General features: G+C 37.4%; 1 protein-coding gene across 1 annotated transcript; it reads left to right on the top strand.

Moving 5' to 3' along the window:
• Nucleotides 1–3,569: 3,569 nt before the first annotated feature.
• On the top strand, nucleotides 3,570–27,073 carry sstr3a (somatostatin receptor 3a). The gene is made up of 2 exons (XM_088069263.1): nucleotides 3,570–3,838; nucleotides 22,181–27,073. The coding sequence occupies exon 2, from the start codon at nucleotides 22,238–22,240 to the stop codon at nucleotides 23,696–23,698; it is 1,461 nt and encodes a 486-aa protein (XP_087925389.1). The 5' UTR covers nucleotides 3,570–3,838; nucleotides 22,181–22,237; the 3' UTR covers nucleotides 23,699–27,073.
• Nucleotides 27,074–27,275: the final 202 nt, after the last annotated feature.

Below are 27,275 nucleotides of genomic sequence, written 5' to 3' on the forward strand. Positions count from 1 at the left end.
CCAAAAAATCACAGCCCAATCAATTACCCTTTTTTTCCTACATGAAATCTATACTGATCACAGAAATACATAGACACGTTGGAAAATGCAGCTCTTAATAGTTCAATAAAACACAGTTTTTTGGGTTTTTTAAAATTAACAAGAAGGAAAGCGTTTCTCTATATGCGCTAAGAGACGTCCACCCACCCTCTCATGCAGAATACATTGTCTTTAGAGCCTGTGTAACGGACACTTATATAATGTGAGCTTTATGTAAAATGTGGTAGAATCTGGCAGACCGCGCAACCACACTCACTGATTCTATGCTGCTTTTAACAACAGCGAAGGCCTCCTTTGCAGCCTTGAAGGGAGCACAGAAACCTTTGTAGCAGAGAATGGTTTGTATAAGCAGGGAGAAGTGATAATAGAGTGTCAGAGGGCTACTTTGACACATAACGACCTATTGATCTGTTGCAACAATGTTGCTTTATCCATACCTCCAAAAGGCAGATGTTGATCTGCTTTATGAGACCCGTGGCACTAATTAGCCAGATCAATAGAAACGAGGCAGGAGCAATGACAGTCTACAGTCTCTCACAGATGGAAAAAAAGTAAATAAATCCCTATAATAAAAAACTGACTGCTCTTATTTATCACTGGGACTAAAAACAATATTAACCAGATCGTCGACAGTCACATGAACATTTGATGTGATATCTTTATTGCTTTTTTATTGCCTTTTTTTTCAAGAGCAATATTATATAAGACAGAACAATATTGCAGGAAATATTGCACAAGGACATAAATGACAACAGTCTGAAATGTAACTGATTTTGGTGAAGAAAAAAAACAAACATCTTGTTGTCAAACTTGATTTAGTGGTTGGGCTAAGTGAATAAATGGTTGAAAAAAATGGACAGGATGAGAGAGAAACTGAAGAGCTAGAAAAGTCAAGAAACAAAAACGGAGAAGAGAACCAGAGACATCGCACAGAATCCAAACATACCTGAGGGGCTTATCAACAAAGTCTGCTTCAATGTGCAGCTTTCTATCGGATGCAGAGCTAAAGAGGGCATCCACCAACTGAATCAATCATCATCCGCCAGGACGAGAACAGACAGCATTTGCACTGCTGTTATTTAATAAATGCATAAAAAACTCCAAAGATGCTGTGAGAGGAAAAAAAGAAAGCATACGGGGATTTATGTCTGAGCTTTCAGAGAACCCACTGTGTCCTGTCGTTGCTTCTGCCCAGTCTACTGTCCTTTTATCCCCAACCAAAATGGACAAAACTACATTAACAATCTATAGTTAGTTAACGTTGCACCTTTAGCTAGCTCCACTACTTTTGACAGCTGTAGTTACTTTACAGATGAAGATTTTTGCACTCAAAACATGACGAGTTTATAAATGATGTTGAATTATAAATTTAAGAACAGTAAATACGCGTAGGTCTAACACGATTTGTTAATAAACTGATTATTTGATTTACAGAAAAATAATTAAGTTAAGTAAAAACAATTGATTTCATTTTTGATGCCAAGACATTTCATGGTTCCAACTTAACAAATATGACAATTCACTGCTTTTGAAAAACAAATGTATTACTTTCTTTACAGTGAACTGAATCTTCTCCAGCCTGGCCATTTTGTATGTCTTTGTAATTGTTTTTCATCACATTGTTGTTTTTGTTGTTATTGTTTTGTTGTAATGTGTCTCTTGTGGTCTTTTAATGTCTCTTTGTTGTCATTCTGCATCTATATAGTTGTGTTGCTTTTTCTTTTTCTTTTATGCTTCTTGGTGCTCTTGTACTGTTTCTTTGTAATTGTTTTGTGTCACTTTGTGCTCATTTTGTGTAAAGTCAAGTCAATTTTATTTATGAAGCCCATTATCACAAAACGTGGTTTGCTTTTCAGGGCTTTACAGCATATGACATCCCTCTGCCCTTAGACTCTCACATCACCCAAAGGAAAACAAACCCCTGTAACATGGGAAAAATAAGGAAGAAAGTCCCCCGGCAGGTTAAACCTATGTCAGCCTAACTAGGGGCTGGTCCACACAACCTGAGCCAGCCCTAATCATACACTTTATCAAAGAGAAAGGTCTTAAGTCTACCCTTAAAAGTTGAAACGGTGTCTGCCTCCCTGACCGAAACTGGAAGATGGTTCCATAGGAGAGGAGCGTGGTAGCTGAAGGCTCTGGTTCCTATCCTAGTTTTGGAAACTTTGGGAACCACAAGTAACCCTGCATTTTCAGAGCGCAGTGATCTTGAGGGATGGTAGGGAACTATGAGCTGCGACAGACAGGATGAGCCTGACCGTTTAGAGCTTTGTAAGTAAGGAGGAGGATTTTAAATTCAGTCCTGGATTTCTCAGGGAGCCAGTGCAGAGAAGCTAAAACAGGAGAAATATGATCACTGTTCTTGGTTCCTGTTAGAACACGACCCGCAGCGTTCTGCACCAGTTGGAGAGACCAAACACATTTGTTGGGGCAACCAAATAATAGAGAGTTCAGCCTAGAGGTGACAAATGGGTGTACTATTTTTTCAGCATCTGTCTGGGACAGGATATGTCTAATTTTCGCGATGTTACGCAAGTGAAAGTAAGTCGTCCTTGAAGTTTATTTTATATGGGAGGCAAAAGATAAATCTTGATCGAATAAAACTCAGGTTAAGGTTCCTTACAGTTGTGCTGGAGGCCAAGGTAATGCCATCTAGAGAAATTACTTCTCTAGAAAAGGAGTGTCTGTTTGTGGTAATTTTCTGTCTAATTTTTCTATCTTTTTAATGACTCTTGGAAAAGCTTTGTCTTTTGTAGTTTTCTATCTGGGTGATTTTGTGTCTGAGTTTTTCAATTGTCTCTTTGTGGTCATTTTTTTCCATTTCTTTATGGTTGTGTTACATCTGTTTTGGGGTCATTTTGTATTTGTAGTTTTTTGTCTCTTTGTGGTCATTTTGCATCTCTATATGAAGCTGCTGCATCTGCCCTGGGTCATTCTGTGCTGGTTGTGGCCTTTTTATGCATGTCTTTGGAATTGCTTTACACCAACATCTGCAATTTCTACAGACCATAAACAGTCTCAAAAATGGAGGGTAGTTATAACTTTACTACACTTTTCTTTTCAACAGTCCAATTTTCAGTTACTTGTACTTTACTTGAATATTTGTAGTTTATCTAAATTTAAATCAAGTAAGCCTGCCATGCTTAAGTCGGCTACTTAGCTGTAGTAGGCCTATTTTTACTTTACTTGAGTGTTTTCTCTTCATGACACTTTATAGCCTTCACTATTTCTCAAATGGAAAAATTGTATGTTTTGCTTAACTGCATCTATCTGACAGCTTTTCTGGTTACTAGTTACACACAGGCCAAGCTATTATATAATTATAACACATGCTTCACAAATGTGCCAAATTGCTTTTTATTTCTTTTACAATAACTTGAATGTTGAACATATCAGCTTTTAATGGCTCTTCAGTCTGTTATAGGAGAACACACACACACACACACACACACACACACACACACACAGGGAGGGGGGGGGTAACACCTCCTCCTTGACTCCATGGCCGTGCAGCCTGCGGAGCTGTTACCTAGTTACAAGCAAGAGACGGAGCGACTGTTATAATGTTGCGGTGACTCTCAGTGCATCAGTCGGTCCAGGAACAGACGGAGGGAAAAAACTCACCCACCCATCGACTAACACACCGGAGAACCGGAGCGGACTGTTGGACGGCGGAGGATGCAGATAAAACACGTCCTGACAGGGAATAAACCAAGTGCAGCTGCTCCTCTCGCGGTGTTTCATCTTTAAATCCTAAATCATTGGACGAGACCGAGCTCGCGGATTGAAAAGTCTAAAGGTAAGTTCAAAGAGTAGGCTACATTTAGTGATGGACATTTCACCATAAATTTACTGATTCACAGTGAAGCGTCGTGGCTGTCTCTCTCTCTCTCTCCTCACTTCTGCATTGAGAGAAAAAATGTTTTGACAACATTTAAACCAAGAATCGAAACACAAAATCCCTTAAATGCTCATTAATTAGAGGTTTGTAAAGTTTCCAATGGAGGGGCAAGGCCACACACACCTATAAAATGAGGTACTCACATTTAAAGCTCAGAGTCTTGGCAATTATAAACTGTGCATTGGGCTATCAGTTACCCTGCATTACTGATTTAGTGTAGCTGAATTAATTAATACCAACTTAAGGAAATCACTTTAGATAGGCCTGATATATATTTTAATGGCTGTAATTTGTAACTACAAATAGCCAACAGCTGTGAACAGATGATGGGACAATGGGCCCCAGGACATGGACACACAAAAATCCCTCAACCCTCCCATACCAAAGCAAGACCCCCAGACTGAAAGAGATATGACTACAAACTACGGACTGTGGGCTATTTTTTTTTTTTTTTTAATTTTTCTTTGTTTGTTGTTTGTTGACTTGGCTCTGTTTGAGTGTTTTGCATCTTTTCGTAGTTCTTTTTGCATCTCTGTCTAGTCGTTTTGTTTCTCTTTGTGGACATTTTGTCCATTGGTGGTTGTTTGGAGTCTCTTGCGCTTCATTGTAGTCATTTTGTCATCTCAGCAGTAATACTTTTTCTTTTTGTATGCATTTTGTGGTTCTTCATGGTCATTTTTGAGTCCCTGTATCATTTTTTTGTATTTAGTTTTGGTACATTTACATTTCTTTGCATCATCCTAATATTTAGTCTTTTTGTAGTTGTTTTGCACCTCGTTCTGGTTGTTTTGAGGCTAGTATTGCTTCATTTTGCTGTGGTCATTGTGAGTATCTTGCATGTCTTTATGGTCATTTTGCATCTCCTTGTAGTATTTAGCCTTTTTGTAGGTATTTTGTGTCTGCTTTTGGTGTTTTTGAGTGGTTGATTTGTATCCTTGTAAGGCATTTGTTTTAGGCATCAATCTGCATCTCTTTGTTGAAATATTTTGCTTTTGCAGTCATTTGGTGTCTTTCTGGTTGGTTTGAGTCAAGTATGATTTTGCCATTTTGTGGTCATTTTGAGTCCCTGTGTATCATTTTGAGTCCCTTGTACCTCTTTGTGGTCATTTTGCATCTCCTTGTAGTTCCCAGTAATATTTAGTGTTCTTGTCGCTGTTTTGCATCTCTATGTGGTCATTTAAGTGTCTTTCTAGTCATATCAGTTTCTTTGTTGCCATTTGTTTTTTTTCTTTTTGGTCAGTTTGCACATCTTTGATTGCATTCCTTGTCTTTGTCTTTTTACAGTTGTATTGCGTCATTCTCTTGGCGGTAATTTTGCGCTGTCTTCTGCTTTGTTTCGCTTTTTTTTTTTCATGTCTGCTTGAACCCTGGAGCCCATTAACCTTTAGTTTGTGACCACAGTAATCTTTTTTATCAAGTACACAATCAAACAGTGAGTTGATTTAAGAGCTAATGCTCAAGAGCTAAGGTTAATAGCTTGTCCATCAAAAAAGTAGACACATTACTGTATGAAAAAAATTCACATCACTGTCAAACATTAACCAATTGGCACAGTAACCTGAACTGAACCTGAATTTTCAAGTCTATAAACAATTTATAAACAAACAAAACAAAAAATATGCAGTCTTTACTAAAAGATCATATTTTTATTTTGTTAAAATGTTTCAGAAACATTCAGGGATAATACATGTAAAGATATATCTTTAGCCACTTTCACACCCAGTTTAAACTCAACTATTTACATTTTTCCTTTGCTTTGTCAAAATTAATTTCTCAGCATAAACAGCCATCTTGTTCTATTGTAACCTGACCACCCCAACCCCCAAACCTCCCGGCTGTTCAGCTTGTGGGAGAAAACACTTTTTTTCTCCTGGAAGGAAATGTTCCCCACTGTGTTTATGACAGTGTGAGTGTGATTATCATCCGACATGATTTGTTCTGTTCAGTTCAGAGGAGCAAAACAACTTCATACTCCTCTATTTCTAAACTACTTATTATCTAAAATGCTGCATCTTTATGCTACTTTTGATTTTTAGATGTCACATTCATAAAAAAAAACCCAAATATATATAATGAAGGCAAAAAGAATCAGATATTGTGCAATATGACTCAATTATTATAACTGAAAGAAATTGAAATTATAATGCATTCACACACTAATAGCAAAATTATACCAGCGTCTGTTCATCCACACAGTCAAGAGCGCATGCACGCATGCACGCATGCACGCATGCACACACACTCATTCACGCACACACACACACACACACACACACACACACACAAAGCTAATTAGTTCAAACCACAGCATAATTTCAGGCAAAACTGCCTTTTAAGAGGTCAAAGCAGGAACAATCTGGCACCTCGTCAAAGAACGAAGCAACATGTAGAAATTGCAACGCTTCTTTTTTCATCTCAATAGGTTCAAGTGTTCTTTCCTGTTTAGACTCTTTTCAGGCATACATGACATCACGTAATAGACTTCATCAAGCTGATAGCTTTATGTATCTTTTATGTAAATGTTACTTATTCAGACATGACAGCATCTTTATGGTAGGAGCCAAAAGGAAGGAGCATCTCTGCTGGAAAAAAGCTGGAAATTATAAAGTTCATTGATATGAAGGAAGATTAGTGTTTTCTGGTTTCTCACAGGCTACATCACTGATGGACATTCAAAACTAATTTGCCGTTGAAGCTTTAATTAATGAATGTCATGAGCGCAAGGGATGCTCAAGTTGCTGTCATTGTTCATTGTTTACTAAACTATTTTTATTACGAGTGTGAGAGATGCTTCACCTCGTGCTGCTGCAGCCTTAACGTTAATCTGATTGCTTTCAGTTCACTATTGTGGTGTGCTGCATGATAAAGGTCTGACCTCATAAGACTTTTAAAGTAGCCAAGACCAGCAACTCTTATTCATACACAAGCCTGATGTGTCAAATTGCCGTCTCATTTATGTAAAGAGATGCACATCCAAAAGAGGCCTTTGTTATCCTTCTCTTAAAATTGAAGCTGTAAAAAGAAAAAAAAACGGTGATGTTTTCCTCCCTCAGCCCTTGAGATTGGCATCCACCTCACAGAGAAAACCTTTAGGCTACAAGGCAGAAAAAAGGCCAGCAGAGCTTAAAGCTAAAGCCATGATTGGAGTGTGAATTCACAGGGTTTATTAAGTCCGTCTGACTCACCGAGCCCAGAGGAGAAGCCTTCCTCACTCCTCTAAAGCCTCAGAATAAATGAGTGACATTTTTATCGTTGTATCATACTGTTACCTGTGAACTTGTACTCAATGCAAGGACCTGAGAGCTGCATATACCTTTCCAAACAACATAAAGTCTAAAGAATAGAGAAGCAGCGTATGCATTTTTCTGACCATCATTGTCTAAAACAATAGTCTTAGGAACATTATGCAAGAATCAGTATTTTTGTGATTTTGGGCCCCTACAGTTTCAAAATGCTACACCACTGTTGTAAAAACACTGTCGTTTACTGACTTAAGCCTGAGTAATCTGTCCAAATGCTAACGTGAAAACAATAATCCGACAGCAGAGTGTACATCCCTGGACCCTGACAATGTTATTGACAAAAAAAAAGTTTGGCATCGGCTGTAACCTTATGGTGTCATCGCTGTCTAATGCAGTCTGATGGACTGCTGTGAACGTGCATCTGTTGATAAGCAAAAGGACAGATTTTGGTGTTGCATTTGCAAATATGACATCAGAAGCTATAGAACCATGTCGTCCAACAGAGTGCAGTTATAATACAGGTTTTTACACAGGCTTTATTTATCATGACATTGGAGATGTGATGAAAACAAATGTAACAAAAAGGATAACAAAAAAGAATTAAGGAAAGTACTAGATTCGCTGAAATACTGAAATATAAATAGCATTTTTAGCTGCAAGAAAGTCTCACTTCCTACTTGTCAAATGGTCACTTGGTCAGTAGCTCTAGGTACCCCTCCTGCATCTGTTTTGGATACTTACAGTATGGATGGTGTGTCAATTTCTGCTCATTACATGCATTATGTCTTTTCAAAATAAACTGACTTTTTCACAGAAAATGTACAGTTTCTGCTTGTTAATTGCAAAAAAAAAAAAACGTAGAACTCTACACTTAGAAACTTTAGGCAACAAAAGCACATGTTTAGGTGTAGAGAAAACATGATTTGGCTTAAAAGAAGTAGTTTTTTTTTATGACATCATGTAAAAACACATGTAGTGTTGTACTGCTACAAGTGCTACCTACACATCCATTCTCTGTTGGTTTCACAGGAGGTGTACGCAGACAGGTGAGAGTTAGAGTTTTAAGCCTAAATTAGTTTCCCTTATCTGTAGAACTTAGTCATTCACAAATACCTCACCAGCATATTCTGGATTTTAGCATTAAAGTCTCTGAACATCTCTATCCTCCCACCACAGTACACATGAGAGAAGAGCCAAGGTTATAAAAATATTGATAAACTCATCTGAATCCCCTTCAGTTATTACTGTGCACCAGAAGCAATAAGCTTAACAAGCGTACAGTCATAAAAGATGAAATATTATTTATCCTGCAGTAAAGCTATTGTTGAGGGTGATGTGCTATTTATATAAATCCACCATCACTAAACTTTTAAATAAACCAACAAAGGGTGATATTGCTTAGCTTATGTACATTTTGATGTGTGAAAGATGTTGCATGATGTAAAAACGCCTCGGATGAGCTGCTTTGAATGGATTCTGTCAACAAGGACAAGTGCAGACGAATATAGATACACATAAAAGGGTTTAGACAGTGTTAATAAAATATTCAAATATTTGTGTACTAGCTTTGAATGTAAAATTAAGTAGCAAAAATATTAAAACAAGTAAAAATAAACAAAATAAAAAGATTTTATTGTAGTTTTATTGTATTCAGACTATAGAGTGGTTCAGAATATTGGGAAATATGATTCTTCCTCTCCCTGAGACTTAGGTGAGAAAAAGATACTACTCAGGACACAGTTGGTCTGTTGTCACTGCTGATTTTCTGAAAGGAACATCAGACATTTTCAATAAAAGTCCCATTTAACTAAAGGAGATGGTCAAATATATTTTGGACCTACATTTCTTTTGAAATGGTGCTCGTGATGCCTTCACGAGATTGAATATTGTAAAGCACAGCTGTGTAGTTAATGGGGAGTGAAATGAAAGCGAACCTCTATGTCCCTTATTGTGTGTGCATCACTGTGCACCTCCAATATAGTGTTATGGTATGTTTCATGGATATGTCAACCCAATAGATGTTTGAGGAACATAGCTTCATCTGTATCACTAGCGACAATTCAACGTCAGGAGCTTGTGAGTCTATTTCTTGCCATAAAGCCCTTCTACTGACAATGACATCTAAAGTTTGTATTCGGTCATAAATACATCCATGCATTGTATCAATGTCTGAGTCATATTTTAACATCAAATTTTGATGTATCAAATTTGCTGCCCCATCCCCATGTGCACTGCAGTACATAGAGAGCTAGCACAGCGTCAGCTAACTAAGCCAATTAACCCAGTATACCTATTAATAAAAATATCTGATTCTGGTTGATGCTAGGCTTGGGTGGTACCATATTATTACAGTATACCAAGGTATGTAGAAATCTCAGAGGTATGTTTTTCAGAACCATCATAAATATCAACACATTCTCACTCCAAACTCATCACATGGTGCTGCTCTGTCAGGACCTTCCATGTCAACCTATGACGTTTTAGGTATCCTTGTGTGTAAGCTGTTTACACTCTGTTTAGAATGAGAATGGGTTGTAAATACAGGCACTCCTCTTTCTACTCTACTCTGCACATAATGAACCACCAGAGCTCAATCTCCGGTCTCTACTGTTGGAACAGCTGAGCTGACAGACACTGCGACACGAAGTGGGATAAGTTACAGGGCTGTAAACAGCCGGCAGCCAGCAGGCAGAATGAGACTGTGGGGAATTAAGGCATGATTTTTACATCCAACTTAATGAAGGATATATTAAGGATATATTTAAACCAAACCGAAGCTGGTGATTGTTGGAACCATGGACTTACTAACAAGAATACAAGCAAGATAGTTTGGGTTAGTTTTATTTTGTGTCTGTCGAGTTTAAATGAAATGTGTTTTATGATAAATTAACAACACCATGAAGCCTTGTCAGTCTTCCGGGACTGAGAGAAAATTGATTTAAAAAGGTGTACAGTTGTATTTCTCTGTTCAATAAGGAAAGAAAGTTGTGATAATATTATTTTCCTTAATAATTGTAAATTTATACTGTGTAATTATTAGTCTGAAAAGCTGAAAGTAGGCAGCACACTCACTGTCATGTATATAATGTATACCTTTGTGAACTTTCAGCAAGGTGTGAAGGTATGAAATATTACATTCCGCTCAAGCCTAGTTGACACTTTACCACCTCATTGGAGCCAGCCCAACCTTTTGCGGCAGCATGATGCGCTGCAGGATGAAGTCAGTTTGAAATTATGCCAATAATAGCCTAGCATGAAGAGCAGGGAGTAGCTATAGGGTGAGATTGGTCCAACAGACCCCGGACTTTCACGCGGGGGAGTTCACTTTTTGTATGGATATTGAGCCAAAACATTTTTTATTCTACAAACTTCTACTACAGGCTTGTGTGGCAGAAGGAAATAAATGAGAGGTTTGGCATTGTAAGCTTATTTTGAAAAAGACTATGCACAACTAAAGAGCAGAAACTGTACACTTCCTGTGAAAACAGAAGTGTATTTAAAAAAAACACAGTGTAACAGGCATATACTGACACTTCCTCCCGTAATGTCAGGATGTTCGTGTCATACATAGACGTGAATGGAACCAACCAAGCGGCGATATTTGACGAGCTGGGATGAGAATGTGTCGGAAAATGATGTAGCCTGTTACTGTGTCACTTGTAGTGTGAACACAACATAATGACATATGTCTAATCTTCGTTCTGTTGCCATCTATGATAATGCACAACAAGGCATCCTTTTTAAAGTCTATTATTGTCTATTTCAGGACACCTCAGTGCTTTGCATTTCCACAAAGCAAAAAAGAAAGGACTATCAAGATTTTTATTTTTTAAGTGAAAAGTCAATGTAGTGAGAAGCATCTGCATCCCTGCTATGATGACTGCTAGATTAATATACCATTAACATTTACTAAAATTACCTGTTGACTCCAATTATGTTTAAAGTTTACTTGTATGATATTTTAGGACAGTATTTTTCCACAGAGATGGTCCAAATATAGCCTTAACATAAAGGCCATATCTTATTCAATATGTGGTTAACATTTTACTCATTGCAGCAATTATCTACATTATCCTATAACCTTCATTCTTTGTCGTAAACCATAACAATAATTCAATAAGTCTCCGCTTACGTCTGCTCACGGCTGACTGTTCAGCTTACCGCTAAATATTCACTCACTGTTTTCAAGAGGAGAAAATACAAAGGAAAACTAAACAAACCACTATTCAAACATCTCTGCAAATGCCCTTGACCTTGATGACCATGCCTTGCCTTCTCACTGAGAACTCAATTAGTCCAGTATGACTGGCTTTGTGAAGCAGGAGAGTGCACAATGAATGCAATTAAGTTTTAACTTTTAGACCTCTGGTGTCACAGACAGCGTCAAAAGAAATATAAATAATATGACTTTGATTGGTTTATTTCCACGTCTTCACCGGATTTTGTCCACAATTCTACAGTTTCAGTTTCTTCTTGCTGTACAGCCACAAGTCACACACGTCATGTGCGTCGTATTTTAATTTGATAAGTCTGTGTCCACATTTTGTTTTTATCAATCCACCAACTACATCACCTTTTTTGGGGGGTAATCAGATTATCAGCCTGGCTTGGGGCGAATATTTGTCATTTTGCCAATTATCTGTATTGGTATTTCATTTTAATGATTGCCGATAAAATTAAATAATTAAAAAGTGGCAGCATGGAAAGAACTTTTACTTTGTAAAACTTTAGGGAGCTACAGTATTTTTATTTATTCATTTTTTTAATTTAAATTTTCACATGACTTTTTAAAAATAAAGTGGCTGGGAACTTGCTGTATTTGATGTTGAATGTTTCAGTTTTGATTAAACATTTGCAATGGGCATTTAAACAAAGTTTTGTGTTTGTTATATTCCAATTTCTAAATATTGACAGAAAGATTTCAATTTTATTGAAAATACATATCGTTTTCAAATATCGATTATTGGTCTCATGAACTACTAATAATCGTAGCGGTATTGGCCCTGAAAAACCAATATTGATCAATCCCTACCTTTTTTATTCATCCTTTATTTAACCAGAAACGTAGCCCATCCTAAAGACGTGAGCTCAATATTTTGTCAGTCTGCACTCTCTGCCCTCCAAACACTTTAAGTGGGTGGAAGTACTCGCCTTGACAGACAAACTCCTTCAGCCAATCCTGATGTTATCACTAGCCTATACTACACAAATTCGTTGTAAGTTAGATAGTAACAGTGGATCTAAAAATACACTTTATTTCTATTTACTATCTGTACGTAACGTGAACCTTGTCGACAACAATCCCCATGATGTTTTGCCAGCATATTTTGCTATTTCTCATCCAGCAATCACCTGCCTCTGGACTGCTAAATACCAGCTGGCAGCGTCCTTGTTGTCTGAAGCATTGTGAGCACTGATCTACATGGCCGTGATCCCCAGCTTTGAAGCCTCTCGTATCTGCTCCTCCATCAGTGGAAAAATAATAATAAACATTGGATTTTGACCAGGGAACATTGAGTATAATTAAAGCTTTTGACAAATCTAGTCCTTTCAGAAACTCTGCCAGTGCATACTATTGTTCTTGTTTAAATTGTTGTCATTGACTCTATCTCTGCAGCAAGTTAACTTATTGCTTTATTGACTCCACTAATGTTAGAGTTAGCGCTTGTTGCTTCAGAAGCCACCATTACTTTTCTGCAAGCCTGCATGTTAAATAATATCAACTACAGCGCAGTCCCAGATTGCCTGCTTCAAATGTCAACGTCGGTGCAGATTCCTGATTGGCCCAGACTGGATTTTAATTTCTGGATATGAGTGAGGAAGTCCAGACTAATACAGAGAGCAATACAGTACGTTGAGCTCAAGTCATCAGGATGGTTTTAGGTCTCATTGAAAAACAATCTCTTTTACCAGAGAGTCATGGGCAAGATTGGTAGCAAGATTATATGTTTCATATGGGGACAGATAACATCACAAAGAACATATCAAAACACAAAAACAGATTCAAAACATGGAGGATGATTTCATGATGAAAGCAGTGAGAGTGAACTAAAAGAATAAATTTGTTGGCTGGACAGCCAAAAAATAATTTGAAATTCACTTCTAAAGCTCCATAAAGCCAAGGGAAGCTGCAGATTAAATATCACTTTTGTTAATCAAATATAAAGTGTATGAAAGAATAATTTAAGTAAATGGAAAGTACCTTGAATTTGTACTTTAGCATAGTGCCAAGCCTATGTCCCTTGGTGTGTACCTGAATGCATGTCTTGATCTGTGCTGCTGTCTGGATGACAGAGCTCCTCTCTGAAATACTCTGAACCTTTCAGCGCTGCGGCTGTCAGAGATTCTGACCTTTGTGATGGATGCTCGGCTCCCTGCTGCAGCGGGGCTTGATAGCTAAGACGTTGACATTTTTGCGCCTGCATCTGTGAGAGACACAAATGTTCCCTCACCTGTGTTTACTTGTAGCTTATCTTCATTGTGATGTTGAGTGATGTTACATTACTTGAAATATTTAATCCCTTGTTACCTAAATTGTGTGCTGCTTAAAGAGGTCTTTGATCAGCACTCGCAGTAATAATAAACCTAATTTTATATTCTTATAAGCGTGCTTTATGATTTGTAGGAGTAGAAGTAATTTTAATTTTACTTTTTATGACTTAACATGTCTTAAAGTCAGCCAAACCTGATTGTCTTATGGTGTCATGACTTTGGAAGCTACAAATGCTAAACCGAACTGGCACAAACAGATATCCAACCCAACACAGACAGGGAAACAGAACAAATTCAATCGGCGCTCAACCCATTTTGCAACATACGTGATTAAAAAAGTAATGCAGTGTTTTAATTCACATAAGAGATTATACGGCATTAGTGTGTATGTTTTGGGTTTTTTTACAGTATTAAAAAAATCTTATTCTTTATTTTTGTCCTTAATAGTTTTTCTTTTTTCTTTGTATTCGTCACGCCACATTCACATACATGCCGCCATGTCTTGTTTTGTAGACACATTTCTGATTGTTATGTCACTGGCTACGTCACTAGCTTAGCATGCTACATATACTAAACATTGACTTAGGGATGCAAACACTGATCTCCTGGGTCAAATTCTTTACTTTTGTCTTTAATAGTTTTTCTTTATTCTTTGTATTTTTCAAAATTAAGAAAGACATTTTTCCAAAAAAGTAATAAAAGTTGTAAATCAGTCATGTTGAGGTTTTTAAACTCTGTATGATTGTTTTGATATTTTTTCAGGAGCAATTCAAAAACTTTAGAATAGCACCTTATTGTTAGTGGTTAATGGTTTTGTTAAACAGCAAAACATTATGGTGTTCGCATGATTCTTTTACTAAGATCAGAACTCACTGTGAAAAAAATGTACTCTTTGTTTGTAGTACATGTTATTTGTGCCTCGGTCACTACTAAGAAACATGTTTTAGATAAGGCGGCTTTCACCTTCAGCAGCCCTGATAGCTGCAGGCTTGTTCTGCATGACGGCACTTCTGGTAAAAAATATAGTTTGTTTGATTAGTTCAAGATTGTGTGACTGAACAGTGACAGTCACCCCTGACAAAACGATGTTGTCCATCACGATTTCAACATGTAATCTTTAAGATTTTGTCTGTAACAACAAGTGCAGTTTGATACAACAGTAAACATTCATTGAGTAGCTACTTTGTCAGAAATACAACAGAAGAGCAGCCAAAAGAAATTATGTGGTTTTCATAAATATACTGTAAATAGATGTTTAAAACTACTCGGCTGTTAGAAAATACTAGAAATGGCCATGACTTGATTTTAGAAGTTAGAAGCATTTCTGATTGCAATCAGTGCTAACCTCAGAGAGAAATACAATGTATATCCTGTGCCACAATAAAAGCCACCCATTGTATTGCCAGCTGAAGTCTTTTAATGTGAAAAGCAGCTGAAATGTTTGATTATCAGTAGAAGCTAGCTAACCCTGATCTAATACGGTGTGAATTAACATTCTCAAAGCTAAACAGCAGAATAGGGCTATTTTCTCTCATGCCAGAACTACTTAAATAACCATTCTTTTGGTCACAGTACCTACCTGATTAGTTGGAGGCCACAAAAATACCTTGTTAGATGTCACATACAACACGTTACATATTTGTTTCATAGACACATTAATGATTGCCATCAGTGCCAACCTCAGTGCCAAATACATTGCATTTCCTGTGAAATAATGAAATACATTTTTTAAAAAAAGGTTAGCTTTAGGTAACAAAATTGCGTAGTTTTAGGAAGCGAAACCACCTGGTTAGTTTTAGGTAAGAAAATAACCGGATTAGGTTTAGGCAACAAAACTACCGAATTAGAGGTCACAAACAACACGTGACGTACATGCCGCCATTTCTTGTTTTGTAGAAACATTTCTGATTGTTACATCACTGGCTACATCACTACGGTAAATGGAGAACAGTAAACGGTGAGGCCAGATTACATCCTTCGTTGTTTGCTGTCAGTCCCTCCCATGTGTGTTTGTATGTGCGTGTGTGTGTATGTGTGTGTTTGGGTAATTTGGATCCAGAAGAAGAATGGCAGACCCCACCACTAACAATGAAAACTACTGTTTAAAGGGCTACAGGTATAATCACTGATGCAAATGTAGATGTGGTGCATCAAGTGGTTCTGACTGAAAAAATGTTGAGCACAAATAAATTCAAATACAGGGTTTGACATCACCAAAATCTCAAGGATCATAACTAAAGTACTTCAGTGTTCACCGTAGTGCTGTCTCCTTGAAATTAATTCAGTATAGTGCTACATTATTTTCCCAATTACAGGGTCACAGTGAGGTGGTCGTGGTGGAGACTGTGGTAAGGTTTAGGCAGCAGAGGTACTTAAGTTAAGGTCAAGGAAAGATCGTGGTTTTAATTAACTGTTAATAAAGACATAGCGGCTCAAGTCACTGCAGACTTTTTCTGTATTAAACCACAGTCACGATCTTTCACTAACCAGTGCTGCAGTATCACGCTCAGCCTCTCTCCCTCCTCTCAGCCACATTCACTTCCCCAAACCTGCTCATTTCAAAAGTTTAATAATGCTGTACTTTCTAAAAGGGGATATTATGTTGCAGAATTGTTTATTTGGTGGAAAACAAATGAAAGATTTCACTAATATGTTCAGTGTGACTTTTTTTCCTTACTTGCCAGATAACATAAATTCATAACAAGAAATTCATCCAAAATTAAGTTTTCTCTAAATTGTATTTACTGTTCACAATTAGTTTAATATAGACCACGGTTGATAGCAGGCAGGGTCTGTTTGCCAGGGTCTGTTTGTCTTTTGATACAAAAGCTGCAGCAAGGCATTGAAATGATTTAATTCTGTCCAGAGTGAGTCATAGATAAACAAAGTGTGAAAAAATGTGTCACCGGTAACAGCATGACCACAGGAGATGAGTCCCCGATACGGATCAGCCCGCTGACCAATCAAAAGCAGACGACATCAGAAGATTCAAATATAGATCATATGTAATTTTAGCCTCGGTGTCCTCTTTTATCAGATGTTCAATCACTTGCAGCCTGTAGTTTTACGGCCAAGGCAGATGTGTGCAGAAAGCTGTTTATGACTGTAAGTATTCAGATTTTGGGCCGTGTTGGTCACATGATCTGCTCTGATTGTTCTGCCCTCGTATCATTAAAAGAAAAGTAAGATGGACGAGGAGGTCTCACAGCACTGGCAGCAGGTCGCAACCTTGATTTACAAAGTGAATGGATTTCCGGTCCTGGAGTGTTTACTATGAAGATTAATGAGCTGTAGTGAAATATGACAAAGAAGGTGTAAAACGTCAAGGTGTTTGATATGAGAGATGCATTCATTGGTTTCTCTGTTTGTTTCTGATAATTTTACTAATCTCATAAATTATGTTGTGGGGTTTTTTTTGCAACAGTTGATTATTTTCAGTATCAATTCATTTGTTGATTGTTTAATAAAAAAACACCCATTACAAGTTCCCAGAGACTAAACGTGATTAAATTGCATGCTTTACATGACAAATAGAAAGGTTAAATATTTAGAGAAGCAAATGTCTTGTATTTTTGCTTGAAAAATGACTGAAATGATGGTCATCAAAATAGCTGCCAATTATTTTGTTAGACTGACATTTCAGCATTTTTTTATTCACATACAGTATATAGCTGCAAGGCAAGTATATTTATACAGCACCTTTCAACAACAAGGGAATTGTTGGCAATGTGATTTACATAAGACAGAATATGCTCAAGGCTTCAAATACTGCCACTATGTCTCACTCCTTGGAATGTGAAATTCAAGCAAGCCTTCAGTTTCTTTATGAGATGCAGTGGATTGTCAAATAACTCCAATGTAATCCCAGCCACTGAAAAAAGTTGACACTGAGAGCATCTGACGCATAATGTAAAGAAAATCCACGTATGACAGGTTTGAAGGACGGTGTATGAGTCAAAGACAGCCAAACTTTCAGCCACATTTTTACATTACGTTGCGTACTTATTTTAATCAGAAATTTAATCATTTACTAAACCTAACAAAGGACTTTTGTAGCCTAAATGTAACTGCAACCGTTTCACAGCTTTAACCACATGTCAATAAGAACATAGTGAAATGTCATTAAGATAATATATAAAAGAAACACAAGCTATGTTTTTATATTAAGACACAGATACTGTATATCATATTAGAAAGAGAGTTATATGGAATAGAAGATAGAAACAAGCTAAAATAGAATAAAACGTGTAACGTGTGTGTGGTGGATGAAATCGCTCCTGGCTGATATTGCTGCTGTACCGAATGCAAATGTGTTTGTACTGTATAACCATTGGATGAGGTGTACAAACATTAGGGTGACCGATTATCAGCCTGGCTGAATACTGGGGCAAATGTTTGACATTTTGCCGATCGTCTGTATCAGTGTTATTTTAATGAGTGCCAATAAAATTAATTAATTAATTAGCGCAAAGACTGTCAGCATGGGAGGAACTTCTATTTTGTAAAACCTCAGGGTGTTATTTTTATTTATTCCTTTTGTTAATTAAAATTTTCACTTGACTTTTTTTAAAAAAGTTGCTGCAAACTTTATTATATTCCAAATTCTATATAAGATTTTCATTTCATTGTAAATGCATATTGGTTCCAAATATCGGTTATTGCTCTCATTAAGTACTGATAATCGGTATTGGTATCGACCATGAAAAACCAATATCGTTCGATCCCTAACAAACCTGAGACTAGCCCAAACCCATCCATCGCTTCACTTCTCGGACACATTTACATTTCACACTTTGTTGCTTTAGTGATAATGCTGTCCAGTCTGTCCAAGAAACATGAAGACAAACATACTGACTGGACTAACATGTTTACATGTATTTTAAAAGTCCAGTTTTAGTTGGACTAACACAATAATTTGATTTTTTTCTAACATCACATAAATGTACTGACTCACTCCCTACTTTTTAGGTTTCTCTTGTGCTGTTACTGATGGCTGGACAACATAAGTGGCACAAAATAAAATATTTATGCTCCTTATTGAGTTTTGAGTGAAACTTATGTTCTAAGTGGTCATTTTTCTTTGTCGTTTAGCAGCCATTGTTTTTTGTCACACATCTCCATGGACTTCACTAATGATGAAAGCTGAGATTTCCTGTTAAGAAGGTTATGAACATGCAGGCAAAACAAAAACAAGTTTAGCGTTATTAAAAAGGTTTATCTTCATACCTGAATGATGATAACCAAATCTAATCTGCGTGAACGCTGCCAGAGCTGCTGTAGCACAATGAGACAAGAGGGACAAATTTTGGAAAAATCTCACAAAACATCTATTCAGTTGAAGGAAGAGAAAATTGTATTAAAACCAATAATAACATTAAAAGAGCATCACAAATAACATTTCATTGTGTTAATAGAAGCCTCAGCTGTTTACAGTTGCTTGGTCAATAACTTGTGTTTAATTGAATTATGCTACATTATCAGCTCAGGGTACATAGAAGACATTACATGGATCTAATCCTGGTTATAATTAAAAAAAGTCCTTCAACAGCTGCATGAAAGCTTGGTTGAGCTGTTGTTATTTGATGATGCTGATATTATTTGCTTTTATTGTATCCCTCATTCATCACCAAGGACCAGGAGAGAATTTTAGTCTTTTTCTCTTTGAAACATTTTCACTCGAGAAAAGAAGAGACGGAAAAAATTTCTCCTTGTTTTGCTGCCATGTGCTGCCGTTAATTTGGTTCTGTTTGATTTACGACACTGATCTGTGGGTTTTCTCTTCTGCTAGTTTCCATGGTGATCCAGATTACCAAATTTAATGTGAAATGTCCGCAATCACAAGGAAATGGGAGATATTGAAAAATGATTAATGTGACAGTGTGCCCAAAATCAAGGAAGATACTCAGGTCTCATTAGAAGACAAATGGTACTGGGTTGATTTTTCTTGTTTTGCCATTGTTGTTTTTTACTCGTGTCTTTTAAATTGAACTCCAGAGAAGACAGAGAGACTGAATGCCATTTCTTTTTTTTTCAAATAGACTGCAATAACCCTTCCATTGGTTTGTTTGATGAACTCTATCAATAAGCTCAGGGCACATCTGTGTTTTTCTCACTGTTGATTTTCTGGGAGCAACATCAAACATTTTGCCAAAAAAAAGGAGATGGTTCAAAATATTTTCTCTCAGTGGTGTTTGTGATCTTTAATTGTTATGTGATACTGACTTCTCTGTAGTGCAGCTTTGTAGTTAATGAAGAGTGAAATGAAATGATAAGCCTCCGTATGCCTTAATGTTGTGTCTGTTGTGACTGTATACTTCAATTATATTGTTTGGCTGCAATATGTTTTATGGGTATTTCTGTACATCCTTTTTAATCTTCGCCCTGGAAATGAGACATAAAGTTAAAAAGTAAGCATATACCGGCTGATGTTTTGGAATATACTACTTCTCTGCAAGGACTACTTGCAAAGAGTTAAATGGGGAGATAGATACCACTCTGAATGTTAAACAGAGCACCCCAGGGATGAAATCTTCTTTATAGGATGATGGGGAAGTTAGTGTTGCCTTGGTTTTCCCACTTGGTTTTTCCACTTTTACGATTTTTGAAGTCCAAATGCCATCACCAGAAGTAAAAAGCTAATATTAAGGCTACAAACAAACTACACTATAGTTGCAGGATTTAATGTCACCACAAGGCTTTTTTTTTTTTTTTATGTTTGGTGCGGCTTGGAGTGACGATGTTGTGTAATCTCTGTTAACCACTTGTTAGCAACCACCTTTAGTAAGACACATGAATGTGTAAATATGTGGGTGAAGTACCAGATGTAAAAAGATGTTTACCAAACATGAGTCGCCTGAACCCCACGTCTCACCTCCACTAGGTATCCTACAACCGACTCTTGCAGTGTGTTCCCAGTTGATGTCAATCAGACTCCAGCTGAATGAAATATTAATTATCAGCTTCACACATATGTGGGAACACACACTGTTTAATCTGCCTGCAGTATCAATAGGACCAAATATAGCTGCTGTGGTCAAATCAATCTATCTGCAAACATCCATCTTCACCCGCTTTTTAATTGTTTCCTGTCTGACTCATCATTTCATATCCACCTCTTTCCCATCTGCTTTTCATCAGTTTATCTGCAGGCTGGATTTCTTTTTTGTCTCTCTGGCACTTGTCCTCTCAGCGTTATCATTGCTTCCTGTGTTTTTCCATTGTAAACATGTTGATGACATTTCAGTATTTTATTGATTGCTTGGTGCTCAGTTCTCACAGCAGAGTTTCAGTGTGCAAAGAACCAAATTTACTTGCTAAACACTTGCAACAAAATCATTTGCAAATATTTCCTTTCATTTTAACATCACTACCCTCATTAGCACATACTGAAACATCACTGCTAAATAGTTCATCAACACTGCCATACATTCGATGTACTGGAAAATGGAATGTGTGGAAGAAAATTAAGAAAAAAATCTTGTCATTTAATTAATTTTAATTAGTTTGTATTGGGAGTCTATTGCAACTGTGTAAATTGTTGTTAAACAGTTATCTGTGTTTCCTCCAGCATTTCAGCTTTCCGTATTTTAGATTATGTAACTTATGAAATTAGGTCCATACAGAAAAGAAAAAGCAGTGCAGTGACTATCATCATTTTATCTGAGATATTACAATTTAATGTCAGAATCTAGACCAAATCGTGTATATTTACAGTGAAACTGGAAAATGCAACAATTATTATTCCAACGCTAACATATTTTGACATAACTCTGATAACCTCACTGCATTGCTATATTTAATAGAATTCTGTGTGCTATATATTTAAAATTAAGAGAATAATATTTTGTTTTGTCTTTTGCAAATTAGAATTATATTGTGAATATTGAGCCAAAGCAAAGACTGAACATAAACTGGAAAGAATATTTAATGGTATGTACAATTAAGGAGAAGTTTCCCATATTAATGTAATTTGGACTAAAACACCCACAAAATAAGATACCAGCAAAAAAGCAGAATTGCTTAGCATGACACAAACACCTTTTCTTTGAACACATTAACTATCTTACTGGTGTTTTCCTTTTTGTTTGTAAGATTGTATGTTTTTTTTTTCTTTTTCTTTTAGGCATTTCTGCTGTTTTATATGATAGTATGACAGAGAGACAGGAAAGATAGGGGAGAGAGGGGATAGCATGTGGCAAAGGACGCTGGCAGGACTTGAACTCAGGCCACTGCTAAGGACATAGCTCATCCGAGCTACCAAGACACTCCCTGATGGTGGTTATTAAAGATGAAATGTGCAGACATGCAGTTTATGAAATAAAGACAGAAATTTGTGTCTGTAGTCAGCAGCAAAGCAACTGAAATAGGCTTATTGCGTTTGTAAAAAACAATTTCTAATGTCCTTGCAAGACAAAGATGTTTTTTTTTCTTGGTCTCTTCAGAGATTCAACAAATGTAGGAAACTATTCAGTTAGAAAACTAATTGATTATCTTTCCCCTCCAACAGAACAGATGGGCAGGAGCTGAGACAACAGAAGGATCAAGCAACAGAAAGAGCACATCCATGGGTGTCGCCTCGCTCCCCGGGCTTGAAATGGCAGATGAGATGTGGGAGAACGGCAGCTTTCCCAGCCCCTCACCCGGATTCCCTCTGTTGCTGCTCATGTTCAACGACAGCGATCTGAACGAGACGTTCCAGAACTCCACCAACTCCACCAAGTCCCCCGTAACAGATGTCCCCTCAGGTCCTAGTGTAGCAGGGGTCCTCATACCGCTCATATACATAGTTGTGTGTATCATTGGCCTGGGTGGAAACACTTTGGTGATTCACATTGTGCTGCACTACTCAAAGATAGAGTCAGTGACAAACATCTACATCCTCAACTTAGCCATCGCTGATGAGCTCTTTATGGTCGGTCTGCCTTTCCTGGCGGTTCAGAATACCCTTCAGTCATGGCCATTTGGCTCCTTCATGTGCCGTATGGTGATGACGGTCGACTCCATCAACCAGTTCACCAGCGTCTTCTGTCTGACAGTGATGAGCATCGATCGCTACCTGGCTGTTGTCCATCCCATTCGGTCTTCAAAGTGGAGGCGACCTCAGGTGGCCAAAATGGTAAATGGCACTGTCTGGGCTCTGTCGTTTCTTGTTGTTCTACCTGTGGTGATCTTTTCCAACAGTGCAGCAGGTACCTGTAACATTGCCTGGCCACAGCCCGCTAACATCTGGCGGGCGGCTTTCATCATTTACACCTCCGTGGTTGGATTCTTCTGCCCTCTACTTATTATCTTCCTCTGCTACTTGCTCATTGTCTTCAAGATTCGAAGCTCTGGCAAGAAAGTTCACGCCACCTCAACCAAACGCAGGAAGTCAGAGAGGAAAGTGACGCGCATGGTTGTGATTATCGTTGCCATGTTTTTCTTCTGCTGGCTTCCCTTCTACGCCCTTAATATCGTCAACCTGCTGGTGTTGCTGCCCTCTGAGTACCAGGGTCTTTACTATTTTGTCGTAGTACTCGGCTATGCCAACAGCTGCGCCAATCCCATTGTCTATGGCTTCTTGTCAGACAATTTCAAGAGGGGTTTCCGGAAAGCCCTCTGCCGCTCCACAAGGAAGGTGGAGAACCACGAGCCCATGGAGCGCCAGCAGCAGCAGGAGGAGGGCAGGACGGCCCTCATGCCCAGGGAGAGCCTGAGACGGGCAATCAGGGATGAAGAGGATGATGATGAAGAAGACCTCTCAGAAATGACTGAGATCTACAGAATTGCCCAAAATGGCAACAGCACTTTCCAGCCGCAGAGCTCACAACCACTGTTGTCTGAGAAAGAAGCGACTGCAGGAGCGACTGAGCTGTCTTCCCCGGACAGGAAGGACAAATCTGGGGACGTGAAGGGGAAAGATCCAATAAACGGGTCCACACTGACTGTCCCATTACTTCTCAATGGAACCAAAAATGGGAGTGTTAAAACTCTGCCAGAGGAAAACTTGGAACAGAGCACCTCCCTGGAGATAAGTTATTTATAATGCAAAATCTAGACTGTATGTTACTTAGAATGAACTCAGTATTACAGCACAAGGCAGTGGACAATGAGCTGTTTGTAACAGAGCAAAAAGATTTAAAAAAAAAAATACATAATGAAGACTTAAGAAAAACTCATACGGGCCTTGGAATTGCTTTTTTGGATCAATGGACTCAAAGTTCCTTCACATTCGAAGGAGTTGACAAAGTTTTACCGAACACACAGAATGTATTCTTGTTTATATTGTGTATATATGCATGAATAAGTTGTGCCTTTATTAACTTTTATCTTGTGTATCTTGTTGATCATTGTACTTGCAGCATTTTTATTCCTTAATGTTACAATTGTTTGCTTAAATTTGACTGTATTTAAGCGTAAATCAGCATTCACTGCAACCGTCTACACATTAGCTGAACACTGTTAACATCGCTATACTTTATTTTAGGTACCAATCTCATGCCTGCCACCCCATCTTCTAATAATTATCTCTATATTACTTACCAGTTATGTTTTAAGGGACATGTAATTGCCAGGATCATATTTGCAGGTTTTAGGTAGGTGGTCATGATGTATCCTAGACTGTATATAATAATAGACCACATTACAGCTCCCTAAAGTTGGACCAGAAACATCTTGATCGCCCCCTGGTGGATGGCTGCTGTATAGGACATAAACCCTGCTCCTTCCATCTTAGGGGATTGGACATGAGCCAAACTAAAAACTCAAAGTGCATGTCAAATAACTTTTTACTAAAATGGTTTCTGTCATTTTAGGTAGTACTTATCACCCCTGAGGTTTGTTTTCAAGTGTTTGTTTTTCTGATTAAAGTTAATTTTTAAACATGCTTTTTAAAAAAGGAGTTTGATAGCTGTGTGTGCCAATTGGTATGCATGCAATCAATGAGGGTGCTTGGGATCAGGCCATCAGAAAGACCTTTGGGCTTCAAAGCCAATTTTTGTAGTGGCCGAACCGTGAAATTACATCGTCACATGATGCCCTTTTGCCCAAAAACTTTTTTCCAGACATCTCATCTCTTCTCTTCCAGACATCTTGCAGTACAAGTCAATGGGGTAAAATGTTTTTGAGCGTCACATCTCCCGTGAACAGACTTGTTTCACAATGAGGATTTGATTCATTCATTCAGATAATAGTTTAATAGTCTATAAAAGCCACACAATCAAATCATTTTATCCTAATTCAAGTTAGTGGAGTGCTGAACTGGAAACTTGGTGGTTGGTTGGTGGAAGTTAGATGCTCGACCACCTTAAGTCTCAAGTGTGCCTCGCATGTGGGCTGCACTGTGTGGATGTAGTGCAGAATATCCCCAAATCATTTAAGTAATTTTTATCATGCGACACTGAGTAACTCTCATAGGAATGAATGGGGCCCTATGTTCAATGCTGTATCTAGGTCTCTTTATACATCCTTGCTTGCGATTGGTTAGGAATTATGGGCAGGAACTCCACCACCATGGAGATCGCTGCTGTGCATACTCCAAATGACGTCAGATAGCAGCGGCAGTATCTGAGATATGACAGGTACATTTTTGCACAGTGGGTAGAGAAGCATTGTCCATTTTTAAAGACAGTCTTTGGGGTGGATGGTGCGTACACCATGAAAGACAGGATTTGTGAAGATTTAGGCGACAAAATCATTTTGGTTAAGATGTGTGATAATCGTAGTTTGAATTAAATGGTCATAAAAACTTTTGTCTCATGTTTCTTGTTACTTTTGGCTTCTTCTGTATTAAACCAACACCACACTCTTTTTAACTTGTACAAAGACCATAACTTTAAACAAAATTTTTGCTGTTTGTACAAGCGGAAGTGAACTTTGCAGGTATGTTCAATAACAAAGTGCCTCATGTAAGAACTTTTTTATTATCTTAACCTTACTTTTTTCTCTCAAGTTTGCTCATGTGAGTCTTTCCAAACGCTGTACAAACTTCGTTTCAGACTAATGAATGAGATTTTACTGTAAACATGATCAGTGCACCAACAATTGCCACATTGGGTAACCTGTTCGGCTGTGTTTGTGTAAATGTTTTATTCACAGGAATGTTACAGAAGAGTAAAAACAATATTTTCATACCACTGAGTTTTCAGATGTCAGCAATCAAATTTAGCTGTCTCAGTATAGCTGTATCAGAGGACTCAAAACAATGTAAATATCTTAAAAATCAGCTGCTGACGAGTCACAGAGATACGAGATAAGTGGTACTACAGTAGGTTATTTAACACCAGAAAGAGATCTGCAGAAAGAGGCAGCTGTCGGAGTGAGACAATAACTAATGACATTTAGAAGTTGCTGTGCTAAAATATGTCAGTAAAATTATTTCAAAATCCTTCTCAAGAAATTGACAAACCATGATGATGATGATATGGAACTGATAATTTTCTGTTAAGTTTGTCTTATGTTACATTGTAATATGTTCTATTTTACATAATATTTGTGCCAAATTTATGTGAATGAAATTTTAATGATTTCAGGTCAAATGTGTGTTTTTTTTTTGTCCTGTGGATTAAGGCAGACTATATTAATGACAAGTTGGGACCACTTGTGAGTTTCATTCAAAATTCTAATCAGTGAATGCCTCAACTTGTTGTGTAAGTTGTTCCATATTATGTTGATAAAATGTAATCGATACTGTATTATGTTTCCTTTAAAATGTATTTCCTGTTGTGGATTAGTAATATATATATATTAATTGCTAAATTATATCTTGTATGCACTGTGTATGGCTTACATTCAGGCCCTGACCTTTGGATGTTGTTTGATATTAACCTTAATCATGTTGTAGCTGAAACTGTGACTGTGGTGAATCATTACATTGTTGTTGGAAAGAAAAATGCACTTTTTCTTACATAGTGTGTGTTAAGTTTGCACTCATAACTTTTTCACAATTGCACAGTTGATTATCAGAAAAAAAATATTCTGTGTTGCCTGCTGTTCACAGATCAAGGTGGACTGGAAAACAGATGAGATTGAAACAACATTACTTTAGTATTTATATTGATTTGAAACAAAAACAACATTTAATGTCCTGTGTCACTGTACAGTCCAGAGATTAAAAACTGGAATTCGTAAGAGTGTTGGAGCAACAGTTAACCTTAGTTAACCTAAGTACACATTTTTCCTTTTTTGCTGTAGTTCTATTTATCAGTCTAGATTGTTTTGGTGTGAGTTGCTGAATGTTGAAATATTGGCCGTATATGACTGGCATTGCCTTCTCATAAACAAAATGGAACTAAATGGCACTTGGCTTATATTGCTCAGAGTGTAAAAAAATACATGTAGTTTGGTGAAAATAAAAGTTACTACATGAATGTGCTCAAAGCAAGGTCTGTGGATTATTTTGAGGAACCTGGTCATGATTTTTAGAAAGAGACATTGCTATTGAATTTTTCAAAGGATTTATTTTATTTTATTTTATTTTATTTTATTTTATTTTATTTTATTTATTTTTTATTGTTTGGCACTTTGAGCATTACAAGCTGAGTACTGTCTACGTCCATTATATTGGAGAGAAGACAATTAATCTAGACTGATAAATAGAGCCACAGGTGGGAAATATGTTTCGG

This window comes from Plectropomus leopardus, chromosome 18 (genome assembly GCF_026936395.1).
Source record: "Plectropomus leopardus strain MGB_pleo_1.0 chromosome 18, ASM2693639v1, whole genome shotgun sequence".
Classification (NCBI taxonomy): domain Eukaryota; kingdom Metazoa; phylum Chordata; class Actinopteri; order Perciformes; family Serranidae; genus Plectropomus; species Plectropomus leopardus.